General features: G+C 44.6%; 1 protein-coding gene across 3 annotated transcripts; it reads left to right on the top strand.

The window, feature by feature from the left end:
* Positions 1-5,022: 5,022 nt before the first annotated feature.
* Positions 5,023-24,913, top strand: LOC101624042 (docosahexaenoic acid omega-hydroxylase CYP4F3-like). 3 transcript variants are annotated; one of them, XR_001145755.1, is made up of 13 exons: positions 5,023-5,077; positions 5,425-5,623; positions 8,232-8,376; positions 10,562-10,615; positions 10,714-10,841; positions 12,657-12,778; positions 13,472-13,742; positions 14,053-14,119; positions 14,270-14,399; positions 23,615-23,748; positions 23,822-23,886; positions 24,118-24,205; positions 24,314-24,365. XR_001145755.1 is itself a non-coding variant. In XM_004688208.2 (13 exons), the coding sequence occupies exons 2-13, from the start codon at positions 5,426-5,428 to the stop codon at positions 24,480-24,482; spliced, it is 1,566 nt and encodes a 521-aa protein (XP_004688265.1). In that variant the 5' UTR covers positions 5,023-5,077; position 5,425; the 3' UTR covers positions 24,483-24,913. The 3 variants fall into 3 exon arrangements, 2 of the variants coding, with proteins under 2 accessions (XP_004688265.1, XP_012584517.1); XM_004688208.2 differs by having other exon boundaries at positions 24,045-24,127; positions 24,314-24,913; XM_012729063.1 differs by having other exon boundaries at positions 24,118-24,127; positions 24,314-24,430.
* The last annotated feature ends 1,896 nt before the right edge of the window (positions 24,914-26,809 follow it).

The following is a 26,809-nucleotide window of genomic DNA, read 5'->3' as shown; positions in this document are numbered from 1 at the left end:
TTATTTCCTCTCCTGGTCCATTATACTCCTGCTATGAGCGAAACCATCAGATGAACATTTTTAAATACATGCTCAAACATGTATACACACATAACCATAATTTTTGAGAACTCCAAATAAGTTGGGAAATACATTACAAAAAGTTATTATTGTATAATGGACTGCCAGGCAGTTTAGTAACTTAAAATTTTAGGTAACACACATTGACAGTTTGGTCAGTGCTTAGCTGGGTCAGCTCATGAAGCTGGAAGATCCTTTTCCAGGAATCTCACTCTCAGAACTGGCCATTTGCTGCTGGCTGCTAGTGGAGGCTGTCTGTGCCGCTCATGAAAGACCTTCAACGGAGTTGCGTAAACTTTCTTTTTAACATGGAAGCTGGGTCCTAAAGTTTATACTCAAAGGAGCCTGGAAAGACACCACAAAGCATCTTATGACCCACAAAATGTATGCTAACCACCACCTACTATGACTACCCAATTCACAGAAGGAAGACTTAAAGGAGAAGCCTTGAAAAGTAGTGCGTCGAACACACCATATGTGCCACTCTCCTTCCCAACTAGTGGGCTGAAAATGGCACACACGATCTGCTACCTGGCCCGCAGAGAGGTGCCGATTCCTTCTTAGTGTCCTCTAGGTTGGGCTATATATAGTATCCAGTTATTTACTTAAACGCAATGCTAATCCAGGTGTTGTGAAGGTGTTTTAGATACAGTTAACATCTACAGTCAGTTGTGTAGAATCAAATTACCCCTTTGCTTCAGTGTAAATAGGCCTCATGTAATTAGTTGAAAGGTTTTAAAAACTGAGGCTTTCTAGAGAATAAATTCTGCTTTAAGACTGCAGTATCAACTCCTGCCCATGTTTGCAGCTGGTGGCCTGCAGTCTTAAAGATTTTGGACTTGCCAACACCCACAACCTCATGATCAGTTTCTTAAAATAAGTCTCTTATCTAGGTAGATAGATAGACAAATTCATAGATGGGTGGCTGGGTAGGTAGATGTGAGTTCTCTTTAATAAATGCATAGCTCTGGCTACTGTAGTTTTCCCCTTTATTTTACAGATGAAGATACTTTTCCCCCCACCTTCATCATTCACTGTACAGAGTATTCCATGATGAGTGACATTAGCTTCTCCATGATGGGAACAGAACAGAGGCAGCATAGTTTAGAAACAGAAACATATAACTGCCTCCATAGTGGTGTAGGGGTTAAGTCCCAGCGCTATCACCACTGTGGCAAGGGTTCTACCCGCCCCCCCTCACCAGGGAGCTGACCCTCATGGCGCAGCAGACCTCTCCTGTCTCGCCCACTGCTCTCCACAGCAGTGTATTTCAGTCAATCTGCCTGTTCTGCTCCCCTCTCTGTCTCTAGTGAATCCTCTCACTCCCCCTCGCACTTCTGCCCTAGACCCCAGTTCTTCTATGCTTAAATAAATCCTGAAAAAATAGAAATCAATGGCCCTCCCTGGTGGCACAGCGGGTTAAAGCACTGCACTAAGAAGCTTAAGCCACTTCCGCATGAGTTCGATTCCCGCCTGCCCCGGAGGTGACCACATGGCGTGGCAGACCTCTCTTGGCCCGCCTGCTGCTCCTCTCAGCAGTGTACTTGGCTGATCTGCCTATTCTGCTCCAGCTCTGGCTCTGGTGAATCCTCTCACCCTCCGCATCTCTGGCCTGTACCCCAGTTCTGTATAAATAAATAAATAAATCTTTAAAAAATAGAAATCAAAACACAGAAAACAGCAGTTTAAGCCTGTTTATATTGTTTTCACAGCTGGAAATTTTAAAGTACTTGAGTATAAGACCATCAAAAACTCAGGCATAGACAGGTTAAGCTTCCTGAGATATATCACAAAGCCTGATTCAGCCCACCTCTCAAAGTCAACAAGCATGTGAATTCTCTGGTTAGAAAGTACATTTTGGTTCTGTTGGTGTATTAATGAATTACTGTGCATAACAAAGCCCCAAACATAGTGGTTTTGTTAGTGGGTGAAATGAAAGGCACTCTAAGAACCCCCAAACTTGCACTCTCTAAATAGGTCCTGCCACTGACTACATAAAGACAAAACATACTCTTAGTGCATAAAACCTTAAATAGACAAGAACTTTAATACAATTAGTGGCAATAGAGAGAAGAGAAAGAATATTGTCAAAAACAGTGTCCCCATGAAACATCCAAAGTTACCCATCCCCTCGTGGTAAATGCCCAGCCAAACAGGATTGGCCCAAAGCAGGGCTGCTGAGTCCCAAAATCTTGCCACAAGTGTAAGTCACCTTACACTTGTGCTGGGAGCCATAGGAAAGGGGCAGGAGGGGCTTGGCAAGTCTGAGAGGAAAGGAGCAAAGTCAAAATACAGGTCAACATAAATGCTGCCATCGTCAGCCTTCCGTGGGTCTCTCACCCACATCTCTGTCTCCTCCAACTGTCTCTTCCATCTCCTCTAAGTCCCTAGTACAAGTCCAAGGCCGAGAAGCTCAGTGGGCCTGGATCATCCAAATGATTCCTTCACGTGACTGGTAATTGCTTCAAGCTGTCACCTGGGAAATCAGCTAGGGCTGTAGTGCAGGTCTGAATAGCAGTAAGTCCTTTCCATCTGACATCTGACATGTTCCTTACAGCATGGTGACTCATTTTGGGGTTTCGGGGAGGTGGTTTCAAAAGCCAATGTAACCCTAAGTTGCCAGCCCTCTTCCAGGCCCACAGCTGACATGCTCTGCCTCCTAAACACACTATATTAGCACAGATTTGGGAAGAAGGGAAGTAATACTTTCTCTTATTTGGGGATAAAGTCACAAAATTTGCAACTTCCAAAACTTAGGGGTTAAGTTAACGTTCTGCATTTCCAAGACAGTGTTGGTGATGCTGACGAAGGAAAAGAATGAAAAACTTGGAAAGGAGGTACCATAAGACCAGAATCTGACTCACACAGACAAGTGGCAGTAGAAGGAATGAACATAGCCATTAACCCAGTTAGTGGCCGGAGGACTGTGGCCAAGTAATATCAGAGTGAGGCTGGTGCAGGGATGAGATAATTCACTAGAGACAGAGTGGAGAACAGTAAAGACGGATTTATTGAAATACCCTGCTAACAGAAGCAGCAGGCGGGATGGGATAAGACTATGAAGGAAGGTTTGTTTTGCAGGCTTTTCATGACTCAGGGAGTCACTCTGGGCCAGTGTTTTACTGGGATGTCTGGTCTTGGGCATTGACCTTTGACAAAGACGTTGTCCTGGTGGAACGTGGTTAGTCTTGTGGTCTGTTTCCCATAGCAAACTTATCAATTCCCTTGAGCTATTCAAGTCTCATAAACCTGCCTGCAGGGCAAGGGGTAGGGGCCTAGTTTTCAACCCTAGTGAATGACATTCCGCGGTGGACTACATTTCAGTAGCCAGTTCTTACAGCTCATGGCTGTGAGAGTCTTTTTCTTCCCTCAGTATTTTATGAGCACCCACACTGTGCTAGACGTCCCTTCAGTCTGTGCCATTACCCTCAGTTACTTTGCTCTGTGGCTGGAGACTTAGAGTACCTCTCTGAACCCGTCTCCTCAGTCTTTCTTCCTCTCTCCCCAGATCTAACAAGCCAGACCTGCTGCGCTGGGCCTGCCCCTGGCTTTTCTCCAGAAGGGCCTTCAACAGGTGGATTTACTCTGACAGAGGAGGAAGTATGTAGGGAGTGTACCCCAGATCAGCTTGTATCAGGAGCTGGATTAGGTAGGACTGGCAGGAATGGAGGGTGGTGGTGACGGAACTTGCCATTTCCCCTACAGTCTGTCAACCGCAGGAGGAACATCTCTCCAGATCCTCTCAGTTGGCAGCTCCTTCCTTCAAAATCAACCTCATCTTGGAGCTTGGCTTTTGAAGATCTCACAGGGGCTTAGGTCACTTCACAGCGAAGTTCAGAACAGAGTCTGGACAAAATACTCCCTGCTGAGGCAGCATCCCATCAAAATGGGAAGTTCCCAAACCTGTGCAAATGGGTCCTTAGAAGCTTGACCTTTGGGAAAAATGAAGTGACCTGCTGTGGCAGTGGACAGTAAAGAATGATAGAAATTCAGAGTGATGTCAAGAAGTTAGGAATTTATTAGGGGAGGAGGGTCTCGAGTGAGATACCCATGAGATAGTATTTTAGGTTACCTTATATATTCTTTCTAGGTGGGCCTCTAGCTTCCTGCTGTGTCAAGCACTGCTGAAGTCTGTTGTTTCATTTCCAGCTGTTGTTTTTTTTCTCTTTGGTCAGCAGATGTCTTCTTCTGCTACAGAATTTGGTCAGGGGTCTCTGGCCAGTGAAAACCTACTGGGCACTTATCTGTCTCATTACCGTTAGCCACCTGGGAAGAATGCGCAGAGAGGCCTGTCACCGCCCATAGTCAGAATGAGACTGCCAGACAGAACGAGATTGTGCTCAGGGCCTCCCAGTGCAGACTCCCCTGCTTGGATCGGACTCTCTTATGACCCCTTGAAGTCTTACTTCTTTGCATCTGTGTCCTGGCAGGGTCTTTGTTTCCAGAATCTGGTAATCTGGGTGATTCCAGCCAGGCTGGCTTCTTGGCTCCCCTGGGCTGCTTGGAAATGGGGCTTGCAACCCTATCAAACTGCACACCCCACAGGCCAGAGGCTTCCGACTCTGAGCTTCCTACTCTGCCAGGAAATGCTGTGTACATGCTCCTGGCCCACACAGGAGAGGAGCTTAGAGATGTTATGGGACAAGGCTTGGCTTGTTCCTACTCATCTGGCACCTGATCAAGTTCTTATTTTTTGCCTGTTGCACCCTGCCCTTGGCGTGGCTGTAAACTCTGGGGCCCCAAGTCACCTTGTGCCCCCCAGCGCTGTGACTCCTGGTTCAGTGCCCACACTAAGTGGCTGAGCTGCTTCCTCTCTGAGGCCAGTTGGCTCTACCTTGAAGTCTGGGGAGGCTGCCAGGTGGGGGAGGAAGCAGCCTGGCTGGTCTGTGGGGATTGGCTGACCAAGGCAAGTCCGCCTCCCCATTCAGAGGTTGGGCAAGAGACAAAGGCAGCCCAGGAGGAGGGAAGAGGGGCTGTGTGAGACTGAAAGTGCTGCTGCTACAGCAGAAGGAGCCAGGTTAGAGCTGGTGGGGCTGGCACTGATGTCCACTGTCGGGAGGGACACTACCAAGGCAGGGTGGCCCCAGGGGTGGCCGCTTCCTTGTAACTGTGCCTGGCGACCTTCCACTGATTCAGCTTGGCAGTTTCACTGTTCTTGTTCTCTCTCCTTGGAGCCCTAGGTCCTCTCTGGTTCTCCAGCTCCCATCCCTGTTTGCCCTCTCCCTACCCCCTTGTCCCTGTTCCTCAGCCCGTTGGCCCTCGTCCTCATTACTTTGGGACCTACCCCATCTCTGCCTCTGAGCTCACCGTTGCAAGGCCTGTCCAGCCCTCAGGTGCTCACCCTCTGCCCCGTACGCCCCACAGGATGCCGCAGCTGAGCCTGTGCTGGCTGGGGTTCAGGTGGCTGTCGGCCTCCCCATGGCAGCTCCTGCTGCTGTTGGGGGGCTCCTGGCTCCTAGCCCGAGTGCTGGCCCGGATCTATGCCTTCTATGACAACTGCTGCCGCCTGCGGTGTTTCCCACAGCCCCCCAGGAGGAACTGGTTCTTCGGTCACCTGGGCCTGGTGAGTGTGGTGGCAGGACAGGTCAGGGTGTCAGGGTGGGTGGACTTCCTGAGGGACTGGGGATGGGCACAGGAAGCGGGAGGGGAGAGTTTGGCTGGGTCTAGGACAGCAGGGAATTGAGGGAGGTCGAAGGGTGCCCTTTCCTGACTCCTACCAGGTACACTGCTCTGGCTGTCTCTGTCTACTTTGTACTCCAACTCCTTTCGTGTTCTTACCTTCCCTCACCCTCAGCCTGCCTGTCTTCCCATATCTGTATACCTTCAAGGAGCTCTCAGGGTGGGCTGCCCAGAGTGGGGTCCCCTGGTGTACTCACTGTCTCCACCCCTGAACTTGAGGCCTCCTCGGGGTACTGTAATCCAGGGTTCACTTCCCACCTGACCCTTCTCTGTTGGTCCAGGGCTAGTGACTGCTCCTGTCTGGATCTCCATTTCCATCAGTTCTCTGTGACTTTCCCCCATGGAGCCCGCCTGGGCCAGAGGGGAGGCGTGGGCAGTTGCTCACTCTCCTCTCCTTCCTCAGGAGCTGTTCTTTTTTTATCTTGTCTCCCACCCCTAAGATAACCAATGGACACCATTGCTCTACTTGGATAAAAGTTGAACACACGTCCTTTCAGGAACACTCACTGGGCTCTGACCTCATGGCCAGGCTTCTGAGGTGCGGGACTCGGGCTTGCCATCCTTGCCTCATCCCCAGAGGTCCTCTGTCAGATTACTGCTGCCACAGTCACATCTCGGAACTTTTCATCATCTGTACCTGCCCTAACAGTCATTGATCCAAGTGTTGCATTGTTCCACCCCACCCCCAATCCTTTTGGCTTCTTTTCTCACACCTCTTACTTTAGATCCTAGGAAAACCAGTCCCAACATCTGAGCCAACATCTATCTTCCTTTCCATCCTGCTTCCTTGGGAGGATTGCACTTAGCTCCCCACTGTCCGAAATGGGCTAAAGCCTGCCAACTGGGCTTTTCCTCATGGCCCTTTTGGAAAACCTGGTCAGTTCCTTCATGTCCTCCCACCTCAGGTTATGCCTAAGGCCTTGCTTGTGCTTAGATAGTGAATTGTCAAATTCTTTATCATTCATCTTTCCCACCAGATGGTAGCTTTGTGTGTGTGTGTGTGTGGGGGGGGGGCAGACAAAATATCTACAAGGCCTAGTCCAAGAGCTGACACATAGAAGGAACTTCATAAGTATTCAATGATGTAGATACCAGGCCTGGTGAACGTGCCATTACCACCCTCCCATGATCATCCAAGGACAAAGGAATGATAGTCAGTTCTTTCCCACCCCTCCCTCATTCCAGTTACACAGAACGGCTTGTCCTGAGTTAATTGTGAAAATTTTATTCAAGTTCTCAGTTTGGAATGTTTCCGTGACCTGTGGAGACAGTGGAAATATTACAAAGTTACTGCAGGTCTGTCTTCCTCCCAAGGGAGTTGGTCCTATTCAGTCTTTTGCTTTTCCATTTTTCTGTTGCTGTGTAACTTTGACTGAGTCATTCTCCCTTCCTGGATCAGTCTCATCAAGTGTTTAAATCCTTGCCTCAGTGTCCTTGGGGAGCAGGTATCAATTTTCAAAGGTGAAAATGACCTATGCCCACTTGCCTGAAGTACTTGGGGGTACTTACCAGCTTGGGGTGAACATCCCAAGGGAGAGGACGCCTCAACAGGAGGGGATGCATCCTCCTTCCCCTTCTGGAGGCACAGTTTCAGACATTTTATTTGTAAATAGCACAATCAATGGGCATGTCCATAGGTTGGGAAGCTCTGTGAGAGATAGATAGCTGATAGATAGATAGAGGTAGATACACGACAGAGAGGAAGACAGGATACATTATGCCTGGAGACTGGCTGCCTGAAGGGGCTCTTACAGACCATCTACCAAGAGGAACTGGAAGCTGTGTGGACCCGTCAGCACATGAGAGGATGTGGGACCACGCCTCAGGGCTACCCTGTTGCTTGCATACCCTCCCTGGTGGGAACTTCTCTCTATGGCCACCCTGAGCTGAGAAAAGTCTTCCTGAGTCAAGGCCAGCCTCCCCCTATACAGACAGCATCTTTTCTCCCTGTGTCCTGGGCTACACCACAGTGACATGGAGAGACTGCCAATACCTTCCCAGCTAGAGAGGGAAGGAGCTGGAAGTAGCAGATTCTGTCCATCTACAAAGAATCTGGATGCAAGGATGGCCTGGCCTGGTTCTTTCTCATGAGCGACAGCCCTGCCCTACTTATAGGCCTAATGCATATTTCTATATCTATATCTATATCTATATCTATATCTACATCTATCTATCTATATGAATGTATGTGTATGTGGGCATGGGTATGTATGTCTGTCTTTATATCTGCTTATCTGTTTATCTATCTCTATCTAAACAGAGAGATGAAGAGTGAGGGAACAGGGAGAGACACATAGGTAGATAGACACAAAAAAGGACAAATGAACCAATTGAGAGAAGAGAAGCTGATTTTGTGAGCCGCAGAGAGATTTAGACCAATAATCCAGGCAGAATGGGGATAAGGGGATAAGGGAATAAGTAGGGTGTGGTGGGTAGGGGGTACAGTGGGCCGCCCCCATGTCAGGCCTGACTTCAGTCCTGCCCATCTGCAGGCACAAAGCAATGAGGAGGGTTTGCGGCTGGTGGAGGATTTGGGTCAGTCCTTCCGTGATGTACACCTTTGGTGGATGGGGCCCTTCTACCCCATCCTGCGACTCGTCCATCCTAAGTTCGTTGCCCCCTTGCTGCTGGCCCCAGGTACCTCTCCCAGAAATTCCTGCCCTCGGCCTCTCCCCTGCCCTTCTCCTGACCCCTTCCATCCCTGGACAGACCAGGCTGAGTGGGGAATGGGCAGCATGGACAGACCATGACTCTGCCATGAACCTGCTAGATGGCTCTGAACAGCTTGCTGTCTCTCTCTGGTGACCCAGGCTCTTTCAGTTTTGGGTGGTGGAAACTTAACACTGTGACAACTACGTGAAGAAAGGAATCCACTGGCTAAAAAATTCAGGGAAGGCTGTCTTCAGGCACAGCTGGATTCAGGTCTTTAAACAATGCCATTAGGAAGCTGTCTTCATTTCCTAGTTTTGTGTTCCTGTGTGATGGCTTTACATTCATGTTGGTAAAGAGGAAGCACAGAGACACAACCCCCAAGGAAAAGTGAGCTTGTTTCTCACAGTCTCAGGAAAAGTTGCAGGATTGTTTGAATTGATCTGAGCTGGGGTGCAGAACCAATTCTTCATCTTTCTATTTATCCATCTACCATCTATCCTTCCATTTCCCTCTCTCTCGCTCTACCTCCCTATCAATCAAAAGACACAGATGGAGTGAGTGAGAAGACATGAGGAAGCCATAGGTAGACACTACTATTTGATTGCTGAGCCTTCAGGTCATATGGTCAGCTCTGGAGCAGAGGATAGGGTGAGTGGCCACCCTCTGTTTGGATTGAGAGTAGAGGAGGTGAGGGCTACTGGTTCAAGAGAAGGGGCTAAGTTTTAGACTAGCAGATACCACAGGTGTCCATCCACCAGCGTGCTTGTGAGGTGGGCATTTCCTGGGTCAGGAAACTGAGGGAGATGTAGTGACTTGATGAGCCATCCCTTGTAGGTCTGATTGTTCTTGGAGGGCTCCTACACTGGAAGTTTGTGGTGGGGAGATGGCTAAGTATTATCTTGGAAGATCCAACTGGGCCCCAGGTTGGTCATCTGTGTCACTTGATTGGCCCAAAGGGCTGGTCTAGTGGCTGGAGGTAGTAGTGGCACCTCTTCCTGATGAGTGGAACTTAGCATCTGAGGAGGGGAGCATCCTGTGACCTCTCTAAGGATAGAGGAGTTCCTGAGACTAAGCACTTCATGTCCAGGACAGGGTGGAGGAAGACATGGAGAAAATTTGGGCTGTACCAGGTCTACCTCAGTGACATTAATGGAATCGTATTTAAGTCCTGCTCATGACCTGTGAGACATACTGAGCTGGTGTCAGATTTTCTTGGGCTCGTGTCAGAAAATGTTGTGTCACATCTGGTTATGTCATGCCTGTTGGAACCATGTCAGGATGCTCCAGGAGATGTTAATCTGTTGGATAGGCATGGCATCCTAAATCCCTGAAAGACATTTGATAGATGCTGGGCTGTGTTTGCATGTCTAGAACATGTTGGTACATGTAGGAGCTTCTCTTGTCCCATCAGGGCCATCGTAGACCAAAATCATCAGTACTCTGAGCCCCAAACCTGTGGCTAGGTAGAACCTGGACCAGCAGAGCAGGCTACCAAACACACAGTGGATGATTCTAGATAAGATGAGAAGAACAACTCAACAGATTCATCCCACGAGTAATAACAAACTAATTCTTTCAAATACATGACATAAGTTGATATGTTATGCTGACCATATGACCTGAAGGCTCAGCAATCAAATAGTAGCGTCTACCTATGGCTTCCTCATGTCTTCTCACTCACTTGATCTGTGTCTTTTGATTGATAGGGAGGTAGAGCGAGAGAGAGGGAGATGGAAGGATTGATGGTGGATGGATAAATAGAAAGATGAAGAATTGGTTCTGCACCCCAGCTCAGATCAATTCAAACAATCCTGCAACTTTTCCTGAGACTGTGAGAAACAAGCTCACTTTTCCTTGGGAGTTGTGTCTCTGTGCTTCCTCTTTACCAACATGAATGTAAAGCCATCACACAGCATGCTTTCTTTGCCTGTTGGGGTATGGCAAAGCACATAGGAATGTGTGGGTTCTACTTTTTCTCCACTCCATGCTGCAGCCTGGTCTGGCTCACATGTCCCCTACTCCTCCCTGCTTCCTTTGCCCTTCGCCCCATTCCAGCCATGCTGGGCTTAGAAAGGCATTGCACACCACTGGCTGGAAGCCTCCTACCCTCTCCCTAACAACCCTCCCCCATCTCTCTCTCTCAATCCTAATGGTTTGTCTCTCATGTCAGCCAACATCATACCCAAGAATATGTTTTTCTACAACCTCCTGAAGCCCTGGCTGGGTAAGTAACCATAAGTGAATGGGGATAGAGAAGATATTGCAGAGGGAGGACAGGGGAGGGCACTGCCCTTGCCCACTACCTGTTTATGCCTTTACTAGGGGATGGGCTCCTGCTAAGTGCAGGTGACAAGTGGAGTCACCACCGCCGCCTGCTGACACCTGCCTTCCACTTTGAAATCTTGAAGGCCTACATGAAGATTTTCAACAAAAGCGCAGACATCATGCATGTAAGTTCTAAGAAACCAGAGTCCTGATAGTCCCTTGGAAAAGGGGCAGTCTTCTTAGACATGTGTGGTCTGGAATTCAGGCTCTGCTGGATGGCTTTGAGGCCACTGATTTTCTTCTGCAAAGCCTCAGTTTCCTTGTTTGTAAAGCAGGGATAGTAATCTCACTTTAAATGGTAGTTCAGATGATGTAATTGTAGTTTCTGGCACATGATAGCCTTGCTGAAGCCCTTAAAACAAAGGCAGTATGATGACTGCACAGCTCTTTGGGCATAACATATCAACTTAAGTCATGTATTTGAAAGAATTAGTTTGTTATTACTCGTGGGATGAGTCTGTTGAGTTGTTCTTCTCGTCTTATCTAGAGTCATCCACTGTGCGTTTGGTAGCCTACTCTGCTGGTCCAGGTTCTAGCTAGCCACAGGTTTGGGGCTCAGAGTACTGATGATTTTGGTCTACGATGGCCCTGATGGGCCAAGAGAAGTCCTGCATTTGTCATGCATCCTCTAGCAATAGTCTAATTTGAATTTCACTGTGGAAACAGGCTTCCAAGAGAGTGAGCAAAGACATGTAGTAGCCTTTGAAACCTGGTTTCAAAAGCAATATACCATGTTTCTACCATTTGTTGACTTAAAGCAAATCTCACTTGCAACTCACAGTCAAGAGGTGGAAAAAGAATTTCTGTTAAGGGGAAGGATGTCTTAAAGGAACTCTACTCCAGCTTTCTGGACTCTACCCCCTACTCCAGTGATTGAAAACTACAACTCCCAGCAGAACCAGGGAAAGAACTGTGAGGACCCAAGATTGGAGCTAAGCCGGCATTCTGGGACTTTGTGGGGGTAAATAAGGAGCCATTTTTCCAATGGCCTGCTCTCTCGCTTGGGCAACAGCTCTTGGGACAGCGTGACTGGGGGCTAGCAGTTAGTTTGTTACCAGAGCTCCAAGTTAGCTGAGCTCCAAGTTAGCTCCAAGTTAGCTGATATTCTAGTTAACTTGTATCTCCCACTCTTTCTCTGGGTTGCTCTTTTTCCTTTCCCCATTTGTAAATAAACCCATTATTAACCCATTTTTGTGTGCCTGCAGTACAACTAAACTTTAGGGCTGCAGGTGAGGACCCCCAGACAGGCAGCCCAGTTCACACTGGGGTGCCCTGTAATACTTCCACTTAATGGAAGAGCTGCAAAGTCTCATTGCAAAAGATGAGAATATAGGGAGAGACTAAGAAATGGGGACATTTTTGTAGATGCCTACTGCTATGATAATGACAAAGAAGGGGATGATAGTTATGTAACACTTACAGTAAGCACATATGTACACGTTACCTAATTTAATTTTCACAACCTTATTATATAAGCTATATATATGTTATATGATAGAGATTATATTTATATATATGAATTTGTGTGTGTTTAATAATACTACATTAAAGAAGATGAAATGGAATCCAGAGGGGTTAGGAAGCTCATTCTAGATCATATGAGCTCTGAGTTACAGCAGGATTTCTGACTGGGTTGTCTAACTCCAAAGCAGGTCATCTTATGGAAGATTTGAAGGGTGGCGCTGAGAAGAGAGCAATGAGTTGACCAAGGGACAAGAAAATAAGAATTAGAATTGGACTTTGAACCTTCATTTCCTTATTCTCAGAAGGTGTGGGGAGGATTTTAGGTTTTAATAGTAACCCATCTTACCTGGGGATGGGAGCTTGGACAAGAGGAAGAGAAGGCTGGGTCTGGGGCTGTCCCATCCTTTTTATTAGAGTTGGAGAAGGTTTTATGGAATGAAGGCCCCTGATCCATTTCTGCTTCCTTCTCTGTCCAGGCCAAATGGAAGAAACTGGCCTCAGATGGCAGTGCCCGCCTGGACATGTTTGAACACATCAGCCTCATGACCTTGGACAGTCTACAGAAATGTGTCTTCAGCTTTGACAGCAACTGTCAAGAGTGAGTCCTTGCCCAGGGCCTGGGAACATGAGCTACAGCTTCAAGGGAATAGATGGGGAAGGAAGGACCCACTAGGACAATCAGAAGGGGCTTCCTGGAGGAGTTTGGCCAGAGCTGGAGCTTGAAGACCAGGAAGGAAAAAAGAGAAAACCAGTTCTTTCAGGTTTAGAAAGGTCTGACAATGACCAGGAGGCTAGGATGAGCTAAGCCTGGGAAGCAGTGAGGAGACATCTTGCAAATAAATGGAAAATTAGAGGAGTGGGCAGGGGCTATATCTAAGAACGTTCAGAAACCAGAGAGCTACAAACTATCCTGAGGCTTCCAGGGAGCCATGAAACAGATGTGAGTGGTAGTCAAAGCCGAGTCTGGACTTATCATTAGACAAGTCTGTCACATAGACACAATGGGCAAAGAGGCCATGGAGAGGAGGAGACTTGAGCTTGGTGAAGAAAATCGGGCAGGTCTGGGAGAAACTGGAGTGACTTTACATGGGAGAGAGAGCAGATGAGCATGATGTTCAAGAACTCAGACAAGGAATGGGAAATAAAGCAGCTCCCAGAGATGGGAGACAGAGAGAGAAGCCAGCTTAGAGTCACCCTTTGCTGGATGGGATGTGGTCCTGGATTTCTGACAGGGAGGTCCTCCCAGGTTTTGTCTGGTAAGGAGCTATTTTTCTCCCCATTGACCCTGCAGGAAGCCCAGTAAATATATTGCTGCTATCTTGGAGCTCAATACCCTTGTGTTAAAGCGGTCTGAGCGAATCTTCCTGCACATGGACTTCCTCTACTACCTCACTCCTAATGGGAAGCGCTTCCGCAGGGCATGTAACCTGGTGCGCGACTTCACAGATGCTGTCATTCAGGAGCGGCGCCGCACCCTCATTCATCAGGGTATTGATGACTTCCTCAAAGTCAAAGCTAAGACCAAGACTTTGGATTTCATTGATGTGCTCCTGTTGGCTAAGGTGGGATCTGAGTTCCACAGATACATGGAATCTTGACTGCAAATAACAGATCTGAGAACTTGGTTTCTGTAGAGAGAGTACTGGGAGCCATAGAAGGTGCCCAAGGAAGGGAAGGACAGGTCAGAGACATGCTTTAGTAATGACAACGTAGAAGAGAGAGCAAACAGGAGGCAGGAAGCTAGGGAGATCTGTGGTATGACTCTGGATATGAGAAGGAAAAGTTCTTCTTGGATAATAGAACTTCAGGGACTGTTTCAGGTTAGACTCCACCTGGGAACTGGTGTGATTTGAGGTCTTGTATTTTCTACAGGGTGAAGATGGGAATGAATTGTCAGATGAAGACATACGAGCAGAGGCTGATACCTTCATGTTTGAGGGTGAGGGCACCATTGTGGGACTGTGCAGGGGTCAGGGATGTAACGGGTGGACCATGGGCCATCCCATCATGCCCCACCCTCCCCAAGGGACTTAATGTAAGGGAGATGCTGAAGCCACCTGAGACTCAAACCTGCCTGGCTGCTCCTCAGGCCATGACACCACAGCCAGTGGCCTTTCCTGGGTCCTGTACAACCTCGCGAAGCACCCAGAATACCAGGAGCGCTGCCGGCAGGAGGTGCAAGAGCTCCTGAAGGACCATGAGACTGAGGAGATTGAGTGGTGAGTGTAGGCTCAGGGAGCTCCCAGCCCCTCCCTGGCTTCCCAGCGGGGCAGGGAGAGCCTTTCCATGGGTGCTGTCATTACTGCTCAGTGGGAACAGGAACAGAGCCCAGGGCTGGGGTCTGGCACCATGCTTGGATAGCAGGGCAAAGGTCCCTTCTTTTGAAAAAGAAGACCTGCATGTCCACCTTTATTGACCCACTAACTTTCTATGTGACTTTAATAAAATCAATTCATTTTTCTGAAATTGGGTGAGGAGAATCTTCTCCCTGTTGGCCTGCATGTAATGTCTGTAGAACAGGTGTTACCCAATACTGTTTAGTAAATGAACTTTTCTCCCCTGCTTTTTTCCCCCCCATGTTGCATTTTTTTTTCTTTCAAAAATCTGCACTCTCCCTAAGTTTTGCTCCTTTCTTTATTTTCCACCTGCTAGTCTATCCCGAGGATTCACAGAGATCTTTGGGAGTAAAGTAATTCATTTCTTTGTTGAGTAAATGCATTCACATACTGCCTATGCTTTACCATCTCAGCATCCAGTCACATTAGGATTTTGTATGGGTGAGGCTGGGTAGAGAGAAAAGGAGGCAAGATTGGGTAGTGAAATAGTGTGTGCAAGTTCACCACAGGGATGTGAGTTGCAGACAGCTCTAGGACTGACTGTGCAACAGGACTGACTGTACAAAGATGAGGAGGGAAGCCTTTAGGAGTGAGCTTGGTATGTCTAGGTGAGTAGATCCTTGTGAAATTTACAATGGGGAGAACCAGAGGGACTCCTAATGAGGCTGGAACTGGTAATGGAGGCCCCTGTTGGAATGCTTTGGAAACCATGTTAAGAGTTTCCAAAGGTATCCGTTTAGTTCTTTGGAAAGCAATATGGGACAAAGTGGACAGAGATGCTGCTTCACGGGACTCTCATGTTGGACAGAAGTGACTGAGCTGTACTGCTGACTGTGTTCAGTCATTGGCTGGGAGTCGCCTGGGAAAAAAGGCCTGGTTCAGTGCTATGGCTATATCATAAGATTGTATTGCTGGGCTGTCAGCTGACTATGGTCCTTGCCCCTGAACAGCAAACCCTTCCCTCCCTCCATAACATCCTTAGTCCTCCACAGTCGTCCACTGTGTTCTTCCCCAGCCCTGTTTTCTACTCTTCCCCTCTCCTCCTGATTGTCTCAGGTCTATTGTCTGCTTTCGAGTATTAGTCTTACAGTTTGTTTTTTAGCTCATCCTTTATTTGGGTTTCTTTAGATTCCACATACAAATGAAGACATGTGGTATTTATCTTTGTCTTTCTGGTTCACTTCATTTAGAATAATCCCTTGCACTTTCATCCATGTTGCTGCAAGTGGCATGCGTTTTATCTTTTTTGATTGATGAGTAGTATCCATTGTGTATATGTACCACAACTTCTTGATCCACTCATCTGTCTTGGAGCATTTAGGATGTTTCCACATGTTGGCTATTCTAAGTACTGCTGTTATAAACATAAAAGTGCAGCTTTCCTTTTGAATTTGTGTTTCTTTTTTGTGCTCTTTGGATAAATACCAAGGTGTGAAATTGCTGAATCATATGGTAGATTCATTTTTGTCTTTTGAGGAATTTCCACACTTCTTTCTACAGGAGCTGGATCAATCTACATTCCCACCATCAGGGTAAGAAGGTTTCTTTTTTTCCACATCCTTGCCAGCATTTGCTTCTTACCAGTGTGAGGTGTTCATTTCTTACCAGTATTAGGATTTTCATTTGCATTTCCCTGATGATAAATGATGTAAATACTTTTTCATATGTCTGTTGGCTATCTCTATATATTCTTTGGAGAAGTACCTATCTAGCACTTTTGCCTATTTTTGATTGGGTTGCTTTTTTTCCCCTTTAATTGTATAAGCTCCTTGTAGATCTTTGATATTAATCCCTTATCAGATGTATAGTGTGCAAAACTTTTCTCATATTCAGGGTGTCTCTTTGTCTGGGTCACTGTCTCTTTTGCTATAGGTGAATCCACAAAGATGTTTCTGAAGTTTATGTCATGGAGTGTTTTGCCTATATTTTCTTCTTTTATAATTTCAGGTCTTACATCTATGCCTCTTACTCATTTTGACTTGATTTTCATGTATGCTCTGAGATAATGGTCTGGTTTCATTCATTTTTTTTTTCTGGTTTCATTCTTATGTGGCAATTCAAATTTGTCAGCACTGGATATTGAAGAGGTTTTCCTTGTTCCAGTGTGTATACTTTGTTCCTTTCTTGTAGCTTAGTTCTTCATAAATATGTGGGTTTATTTCAGGGCTTCAATTCTTTTCCATGGTCTAGAGTTTAGAATGAAATCTGGAAGTGTGATACCTCCATTTCCTCCTTTTCTAGTCAGGAGAGTTTTGATTAGTTGGCATTTTTCCCCCCATATAAATTTCAGCAATCTTTGTTCTACTTCTTTCAAAGATGCACTGGAATTTTTATTGGGGTTGCATTGAATCTATGAATTGCTTTGAATAAGATGGCTATTTTGACAAGGCTAATTCTTTCCATCTGTGAGTAGGGAATAGCTTTCCATTTCTCTCTATCTTCTATTTCTTTTAACAATGCTTTACAGTTTTCCTTTTATAGGTCCCTCACCTCCTTTGTTAGGTTTCGTCCCAGGGATTTAATTTATTTTTGGTATGGGATAACATTCTCATTTTCTTCTTCCTTTAGTTTATTTGTATATAGGAAGGCAAATGGTTGATTCTGTATCCTGCCGCTTTGCTGAACTGGGTGTTGTTACAATTAGATTTTTTGTGGAGTCTTTGGGGTTCTCTCTGTATATTGTCATCTGCAAATAATGATAGCTTTACTTCTTCCCCAGTTTGGTCTCCTGGTATTACTTTCCTTTCCTAATTCCTCTAGCTAGGACTTCTACTACTACGTGAAGAGAGTGGAGAGAGTGGACATTTTTGTCCTGTACCAGATCATAAGTGGAAAGTCTTTCAGTTTTTCACCACCAAGAGTGATACCGACCATGGGTTTGTCAAATATGTTGATACTTAACCCCTTTTAGATACATGATTTGCAAATGTTCCCCCCCCCCATTTTGTAGGTTCCCTTTTTGTTTTGTTGATGGTTTCCTTTATTGTGCAGTTTTGTAGTTTGCTGTTCTCATTTATTTATTTCGCCTTTGCTTTTGGTATGCTTAGAAAGCCTGAAACTTTTTTCTTTTTATTATAACAGTTTATTTTTACATCATTTTGTACATTTTTTTCCATCTCAATTGTGCCTGAAACTTAAAAAAATAATATAATAGTTTATTTTTACATCATTTTGTACATTTTTTCCCATCTCAGTTGTAATCCCCGTGGGTTTTCCATCACCAAGTCACCCATGTGCTATCACCATAGTCCAGCGCACTTCCCTCCCCCCATTGTTTTTGATCCCATTCCCCGCTCCATCCCAATAAAATGTCTCTGGTATATAGCTGTTCATTATTATTATTATTTTCTTGCCTGGTTCATTATACTCCTGCTATGAGTGAAACCATCCAGTATTTTTCTTTCTCTTTCTGGCTTATCTCACTAAGCATGATCTTTTCCTGCTCCATCCAAGTTGCTGCAAAAGACATGTGTTTATTATTTTTTTGGGTTGCTGAGTAATATTCCATTGTGTATATGTACTACATCTTTTTAATCCAGTCATCTACTTTTGGGCATTTGGGCTGCTTCCACGTCTTTCCAATTGTAAATAAAGCAGCAATAAATATGGGGGTGCAGGTATCTTTTTGAATCAGTGCTTTTGTCTTTTGGGTAGATACCTGGGAGTGGGATTGCTGGGTCGTATGGAAGCTCCATGTTAAGCAGCTACAGGAGCTGGATCAATCTACATTCCCACCAGCAGTGCAGGAGAGTTCCTTTTTCTCCACATCCTTGCCAACATTTGTTTTTGCTAGTTGTTTTAAGATGTGCCATTCTCACTGGGGTGAGGTGGTAGCTCATTGTGGTTTTAATTTGCATTTCCTTTATCACAAGTGATGCTGAACATTTTTTCATATACTTGTTGGCCATATGCATTTCCTCTTTGGAGAAGTGTCTTTTTAGCTCTTCTGCCCATTTTTTGATGGGGTTGTTTATTTTTGTTTAGTTTCATCAGTTCTCCATATATCTTTGTGATCAATCCTTTATCACTAGTTTTATGTGAGGAAAATTTTTCCCAATCAGTGGGATGTCTGTTTCTTTTTTATAATGTCTCTTTTGCTGTACAGAAGCTCTTTAACTTGTGTAGTCCCACAAGTTATCCTTGCCTTCACTATCGTTGCATTGGGTGCTCTACCTTTTTTTTTTTTTAAAGATTTATTTATTTATTCATACAGAACTGGGGTACAGGCCAGAGATGCGGAGGGTGAGAGGATTCACCAGAGACAGAGCTGGGAGCAGAACAGGCAGATCAACGAAGTACACTGCTGAGGGGAGCAGTGGGCGGGTCAGGAGAGGTCTGCCACGCCATGTGGTCTCCTCCAGGGCAGGCAGGAATCAGACTCATGGGGAAGTGGCTTTAGCTTCTTAGTGCTGTGCTTTAACCTGCTGCACCACCAGGGAGGGCCTGGGGGCTCTATCTTTAAAGATGTGGCTGAAGTGTATGTCGTGTAGTGTTTGGCCCATCTTTGCTTCCAGGTGTTTTATGTTTTCTGTTCTTATGTCTAGGTCTTTAATCCACTTCTAGTTGATTTTTGTGTATGGTGTGAGGTAGTGATCTAGTTTCATTTTTTTGCATGTAGCTTCCCAGTTTTCCCAGCACCATTTGCTGAACAAACTTTCTCTGTTCCATTGTATCTTCTTTGCTCCTTTGTCAAAAATTAGCTGCCCATAAACCTGTGGGTTTATATCTGGGTTTTCTATTTAAATCCACTGGTCTGTATGTCTGTTCTTGTTCTAGTACTATGCAGTTTTGATTATTATGGGAAAGCCTGAAACTTTTATTTGTGTAATTTGATGTCTTCAGAGGACAGATTTAAAAATTCTTAGCTATGTTGGTTTATCACATATCTCAGTGTGGTTCATATCTTTTTCAGAAATGTAGCCATCTGACTTGGTTAGATGTCCATAGTTCTGTACACTAATTTGTTGCTTTGAACTATCCTGTAATACTTCCTCTCTGGTCCCATGCCATCATTGCATTGTGTATTTCTCTTAACCTACTTGTCTGAAAGTCGCTGGATATATACCTGTGATTCAGCTTACTGGGCCATAAAACACACAAAGCCTTCCTTGACCTTATAGATGCCCTCTGGAGTGATGACCCTGCCCATACTCTCAGCAGTATACAAGGTCCTTATTAACATCACCCACCTTTAATTATTGCCTTAAATAGATGTGAACTACAATCCCATTGCAATATAATTTCCATTTCTTTTATAATCAATGACTTAGAGCATCTTTTCTTGTTTTAAATTGCCATGAACATCTGTGAATTCCTAGATAATTTCCTCTACCTATTTTTCTCTTGTGTCACCTGTCATATATCACTGATTTGAAGAAATTCCTTATATATTTGAGCTATTTTTCTAGATCTATATATTTATTGCAAATTTCTTCTGTGTCTCAGTTGAATGTTTATTTGCTGCATGGTACCTTTTACTAAACAGAAATTCTTAATTTTGTGCATACATATAAATTTTTTTTGGCTTCTCCTTTGAGCTTATGGGATTTTAAGAATTTTTTTCCTACTCCTGTGTCTCAAGGAGGTCATCCAATTATCTGGCTTTACTTTTCACATGTAAGAGGAGACATCATTCTATGTAGCATAGGTGAGGATTTAGTTCTTTTTGTTTTCACATTGTCAGTTGTCTGAACTTTCTACCAAAGAGGGTTTGTAGAGCTTCTTTTATGAGATTCTACACATCCATCTGTTTAAAGGACTCTCTTGGACCTTTCTATTCCATTTAATGTGTGTGTTTTCTTGTTCTTGCAATAGTACAACTTTTGTCACTTGAAATGTTTTAATGTGACAGACAGTGAAACAGATTCTAAAAAAAAAATATTTATTTATTTATGCATACAGAACTGGGGTACAGGCCAGAGGAGGGCGGTGAGAGGATTAACCAGAGATAGAGTAGGGAGCAGAATAGGCAAAGTGACCAAGTACACTGCTGAGGGGAGCAGCAGGTGAGACAGGAGAGGTCTGCTGTGCCATGTGGATCATCTCTAGGGCAGGGCTGGAACTCATACTGAAGTGGCTTTAGCTTCTCAGTGCTGTGCTTTAACCCACTGCACCACCAGAGAGGGCCAAAACTTAGATTTTAATCAATGATGCACTTTATTATTAACAAAATATACAATTAACATTTTAAAACTTAGAATTACTTCAAAGGAAAGGGTACTCAGCATACTAATAAAGGAAAAATTTCCCTTTATCATATAATGTATGTTAAAAAAAAATCCATTCTTGAGAAAAATAGTTTCCTAAATCAAAGTGGTCACTGGCACGGTATCAAGTGGATCTCAGGATTCCATTCTTATTCAAGAACCTACCACTAGGTGGAGATAGTGAGCAAAACAAGTTTATTATATTAAACAGGCGTTTTCTAATTTTTCCCAAATAACAAGGCTGTGGATTTTAAAAAACATACTTAAGGTAGCCTTCAAAAAGATATACTTTAGTTGATTTAATACTGTTTTATAGCATGACATAACTTTCAGGTGTTATATATATAAAACAACGCCTTAGGGGCCTCCCTGGTGGCAGAGCTGGTTGAAGCACTGCAATAAGAAGCTTAAGCTACTTCAGCATGAGTTCGATCCCTGCCTGTCCGGGAGGTAACCCACATGGCACGGCAGACCTCTCCTGACCCGCCTGCTGCTCCCCTCAGCAGTGTACTTCGTTGATCTGCCTGTTCTGCTCTCTGCTCTGTCTCTGGTGAATCCTCTCACTCTCCGCATCTCTGGCCTGTACCCCATTTCTGTATGAATAAATAAATAAATCTTAAAAAAAAAAAAACCTTACAGCATTATAATATAACATCTATATACATTCCATTTGATCACCGGCAAAAGTTTAGGTTTCATTCTTTGTCATACCTTGATCCCTTTACTTATTACCTATCACCAAATCACCTTCCTTTCTTATTGACAACCTGTTCTCTGTATCCATGAATTTGTTTTTATTTTGCTTTGTTTGCTTGTTTTATCTTCTAAATGAGTGAAATTAAATGGTATTTGATTTAATTCAATCTGACTTACTTCATTAAGCACAATACCCTAAAATTCTACTCTTGTTGCCAATGGCAATATTTCATCTTTTTTTTTTTTTTAAAAAGATTTACTTTTATTTATGCAGAGGAGAGGGGCTGGGAGGTGACAGGATTCACTAGAAGTGGAGTGGGGAGCAGAACAGAGAGACCTACTGAATTACGCTGCTTAGGGGAGCAGTGGGGGGAGACAGGAGAGGTCTGCTGTGCCACGTGGGTCACCTCCCTGGATAGGTATCAAACTTATGCCTCAGTGCTTGCTAATAGCTTGTTAGCAGAAACTTTAACCCTTACACCACCAGGGAAGCCCCATAATTTCATCCTTTTTAAATGGTTGAATAGTAAAGCCTTATTGTTTTTATATGCATCACAACTTTTTTCTTATTAACTTTTTTATTTCCTTACATTGTTTTTCATTTTTGTACAGTATTGGGCAAGCCCAATACTGTTGCCCCTATAAGTCTCTGTCTACCACATCACTTGTGAACTGTCACCATATTTCCTTATATACACATCTTTTCAAAAATAATTTTTTTATTTATATATATTTTACATTGTTGTTCATTTTTGTACAATGTTTGCATTATTTTCTTAGGTGTAGTCCCCATAGACTACTGCCAATTCACCACATACACCATCACCATAGTTCCTGGTCTTCTCTCTGCCTTTGTTTTGATCCCCCCTCTCTTCCTCCCTTGCAGAGTATCTCTGATTTATAGCTGTCTGTTTATTTTGTTTTGTTTTTTTATCATTATTTTTTCTCTGATAACTTATTTGGTTCTCATATATTCCTCCTGTAAGTGAAACCATCTGCCATTTTTCCTTTTCCTTCTGATTTATTTCGCTGAGCATAGTCCCTTCTAGCTCCATCCATGTTGCTGCAAATGACATGAGTTTATCTTTTTGATTGCTGAGTAATATTCCGTTATATATATATCTATCACATCTTCTTAATCCATTCATCTACTTTTTGGCATTTGGGTTGATTCCAAATCTTGTATATAATAAATAGTGCTGCATTAAAAATAGGAGTGCAGGTATCATTTTGAATAAAAATTTTTGTGTCCTTTTGGTAGATACTGAGGAGTGGAAATGCGGGGTCATATTGTACCTCCATTTTTAGTGGTTTGAAAAACTTCCACACAGCTCTCCAAGGTGATTGTACCAGTTTGCATTTCCCCTAGCAGTACACCATATCTTCTGTATCCGTTTACCCACCAATGGATACAGGCTATTTTTGTACTTTGGCTATTGTAAATAATGGTGGAACTAACACAGGGATGCAGATATATTTTTGAATTAGTGTTTTTGTTTTCTTCAGGTAAATATACACAAATGGAATAGCTGGATTATATTGTATTTCTATTCTTAAAGTTTTGGGGAACTTTCATACTATTCTGCATAATGACTCCATTAATTTACAGTCCTACTAACAGACTATTACTTTTAAAATCATTACTATAGTTTTTTTTTCTAATAATACAGTTTTATAGTATATCTTAGTATCTGACATATTGGTTCTTCTTTGACTTTTTATTTAAAATTGACCTAGATTGTGATGAACTTTATTTCAAATTGAACAAGACAAACAAGCTCCCCTCAAAAAAAATCAACTATATTTTTTTGGACTGCATTGGATATATTGATTAATTTAGAAAGAATTTAATTCTTTATTATAGCTCATCCTACCTAGAATCTGGAATGGAAACTATTCTTTCAAATAAACATAGGTTCCATTATAGAGATCTTTCTTGTTTTATTTTTAGCTAATTATCAATATGTAATGAAACACATAAAAAAGATTTATTTTTTTTATTTACCCATATAAGAGCTGGGGTATAGGCCAGAGGTATAGGGGTGGGCAGGTTGAGAGGATTCACCATAGAAAAAGTGGGATGCAGAACGGGGAGGAGTGAGAGTCAGAGGGTGGCAGTGAGATGGTCTCATGGGACAGGAGAAAAGCCAGGGGAGTCTGACCTGCTCCCTGGATAACTATGCGTGTTTTCCCCAGGGACGACCTGACTCAGTTGCCCTTTCTGACCATGTGCATCAAGGAGAGTCTGCGCTTGCACCCCCCGGTCACAGCCATCTTCCGCTGCTGCACCCAGGATGTTGTCCTCCCAGATGGCCGGGTCATCCCCAAAGGTGCCACATGAGGGGGCAGAGGGTGGTACCATCAGCAGGGACCTCATGTTCACCACCCCTTCCTCCCTCTTAGGAAATATCTGTGCCATCAGCATCTTCGGGATTCATCACAACCCATCTGTCTGGCCAGAACCTGAGGTGCTGTCACTCCTCACCCCTTAGGAAATGGTGCGGGGGTTGGGGGAGGGGTGGGGAGTCTGGACAGAGATATCATGCAATGCCCTCCCATTGCATCTACTCTCAACTGAGGGCGGTATCTGGATGTCCTGCGAAATTCCACCTCTCTTTGCCCTCAGGTATATAACCCCTTCCGCTTTGACCCAGAGACACCTCAGAAAAGGTCTCCTCTGGCCTTTATTCCCTTCTCAGCAGGACCCAGGTGAGGCCAGTGATTGAGGCGGGGATGGTGTGCCGCGGTGATGGGTCTCAGTTGAGACACAAAGCCTCGCCCCCACAGGTTACCTCCTTTATCCCTGTAGTCAAGGATGGGGGTCGTGGCTTGGGTTCCCAAATGCAATGGAACTGGGGCTTCCAAGTGTAGTCAGAGACCCACTCTGGCCCGCAGGAACTGCATCGGGCAGACGTTCGCCATGACGGAGATGAAGGTGGTCCTGGCGCTCACGCTGCTTCGCTTTCGCGTGCTGCCGGATGGGAAGGAGCCGCGCAGGAGACCGCTGCTGACCCTGCGCGCTGAGCGAGGGCTCTGGCTGTGGTTGGAGCCGCTGACACAGTGACGCCCGGCTGTCTTGTCTGGGGTCCACCCTGAATTTATACGCCTTTTGTAGATCCCCAAGAATAAAACTGTGCTGTACCCCTGTCCTGGCCTCACCAAGAGTTAGTAGGCGTTGGGGGTCCAGGAAGAATCCAGAGGGTTGGAGTAGCTGGTATCGCTGAGCCGAAAGCCTCTTGATGACCATGTGATTGTGGGTTTTCCCAGAGTTCAAGCATGACATTTATCGGTGGGCATTAGGGACTGATGGGAAGTGTTTGGCCAAAGGAGGCACTTGGCTTAAGAACTGACTTAAAGGGCACGTTTGAGGCTCTAGCGGTAGGGGAGTACCCACAGTGCACTGCGCTCTGACCGTCCGGGCAGTGATTACGGCCATCTCCTAATAGATGTGATTTTTTCTCACTTCAGAATCCTTCACTATGTTTCTGTGGTTACTGTGTTACTTTGTTTACTTAGTCATACACTCATGCTTTATAGTGCGGCTGATACTATGTCTGTAGGTGTTACATTGCCCTATAATTTTTGCCAGTTTTCACTCATAAGGGTCAGCGGTCTTATTTATTTGGTTATCTTTGCCTGGATGTTGACTTTAATACTTGGATTAATATTTGTAGAATTTGAATTTGAAGAAGGCAGCTTTCTACAAGAAGAATCCTTGAGTCCTGCTGGTTGAGGATTATTTTCGACCAAGCTCAAAGCTTGTGGTGCCCAGTGTCACTAAGGCATATCAAATTCAAGCTGAATTCACACTTGCTCCTTTATCAATTTCCTGTCACCGTGAAGGGTGTAATTTTTTTTTTCCCTTAGGAAGATTTAAAAAAATAATAGTTTACTATTACATCATTTTGTGCCTTTTCCATCTCAGTTGTAACCCCTGTGGGCTTCCCACCACCAATTCATCCATGTGCCGTCACCACAGTCCAGTGCACTCCCCCTCACCCATTTGTGATCCCATTCCCCACTCCACCCTGAGGGGTGCAATTTTTTGAGGTTTCCTCTTGCGGTTATTTAACATCCAGGGCTTCAATTTTCTCCACCTTCATAAAGCCACCATAACAGTTACACGTTTTCTTGACTTGAGAAATTCTCCAGGGCAAAAATATCATTCATATTTACTTTATCCCTGGGTTTCTATTTATTTGAGTAACACTGACTGAAAAACTGCCACTGTGAAGAAGTTCAAAGAGAAATTTATTAGATTTTTCAGAGCAAACGTAAGGACATAGACCTCAAAAGATAGCTCTGAGATTTCTCTGAGGGCTGTTTTGCCCTTCAGAGGTTTTGGTTTCATTAATATATAGATTGTGTTACAGGGTAAACCAGTGTGAGCTGTGCTGCCTGTCTGTGGGGCCTTACCTGCATGTTTAAAATTTAGTTGTACTGCAGGCACACACAAAAGGGTCAATAATGGGGTTATTTACAAAAAGGGGAAAGAAAAAGGCACAACCCAGGGCAAGAAAGAAAGATGCATGGTAACTAGAATATCTTACCAGCTCTGCTGACTTGGAGCTCAAGTAACAAACTAACTGATAGCCCCAGTCACACCATGTGAGAGAGTGGGGGGTGCCCTGTGGAGAGAAAGAGAAAGAGCGTGCAATTAGTGGCCTCTCCCCACTAGAGTGGTCGAAAACTCGATCTCTATTTATCCCCCAAAGTCCCAGAATGCCTGCTTAGCTCCGCCCTTGGGTCTTCACAGTTCTCTTTGATACTGCCGGTAGTTGTAGTTTCCAGTCACTGGAGTAGGGGGCGGAGTCCAGAAAGCTGGAGTAGGGGGTGGAGTCCACAAAACTGCAGAGTTCTTTTAGGACATCCTTCCCCTTAACAATTCTGTTTTGTAGTTTGTGGGCACAGAAGGTGATACACAATTCCTCTATAAAAAAGGAAGGCATCCTTGACAAAGATAAAGGAGGAATGCTGCATTTCATATCAAAAGTGATCGCTTATTTTGAAGGAGCAGACATTATCTGTGTGTGGGAAAGCATAGGAACTAAAGTTTATAAAGATCATTTCTTTGTATCTGAGAGTGTTTCTGCAGTGTGAGGACCTCCCTGGGCAGGGAGGCACTTACCTCTGATTCCTTTCTCCAGTAATTCGGAATGTGGCAGGGGAGTGGGCGTGGTGTATGGAGCCTCCAGGCATGGCTTCTTCACAACAAAGTCTTTGTTTTCTTTTTGCTGACTCATGCCTCTGCTACTGCTGGCTCGGCAGTTTTCCCAGGGGAGCTCTTTTGACAAACAGTAGCATTGTTCTTTTGGTTCACAGCAATGTTTTTTTACTTCTTTGCTGTCTTTTTGGGTCATTTGTACATTTAAGAAACTGGAAAATTATCCA

This window comes from Condylura cristata, unplaced genomic scaffold (genome assembly GCF_000260355.1).
Source record: "Condylura cristata isolate star-nosed mole 26May11 unplaced genomic scaffold, ConCri1.0 scaffold00024, whole genome shotgun sequence".
Taxonomy (NCBI): domain Eukaryota; kingdom Metazoa; phylum Chordata; class Mammalia; order Eulipotyphla; family Talpidae; genus Condylura; species Condylura cristata.
This window is presented reverse-complemented; position numbering and strand designations above follow the sequence as displayed.

What these genes read in the sequence shown, in the direction of transcription:
- LOC101624042 (XM_004688208.2), top strand. Translation starts at nt 5,426, where the DNA reads ATGCCGCAGCTGAGCCTGTGCTGGCTGGGGTTCAGGTGGCTGTCGGCC. An exon ending in TGGCCGGGTCATCCCCAAAG is followed by an intron (nt 23,749 to 23,821) that starts GTGCCACATGAG and finishes CCTCCCTCTTAG; the next exon opens with GAAATATCTGTGCCATCAGC. An exon ending in CTGTCTGGCCAGAACCTGAG is followed by an intron (nt 23,887 to 24,044) that starts GTGCTGTCACTC and finishes CTTTGCCCTCAG; the next exon opens with GTATATAACCCCTTCCGCTT.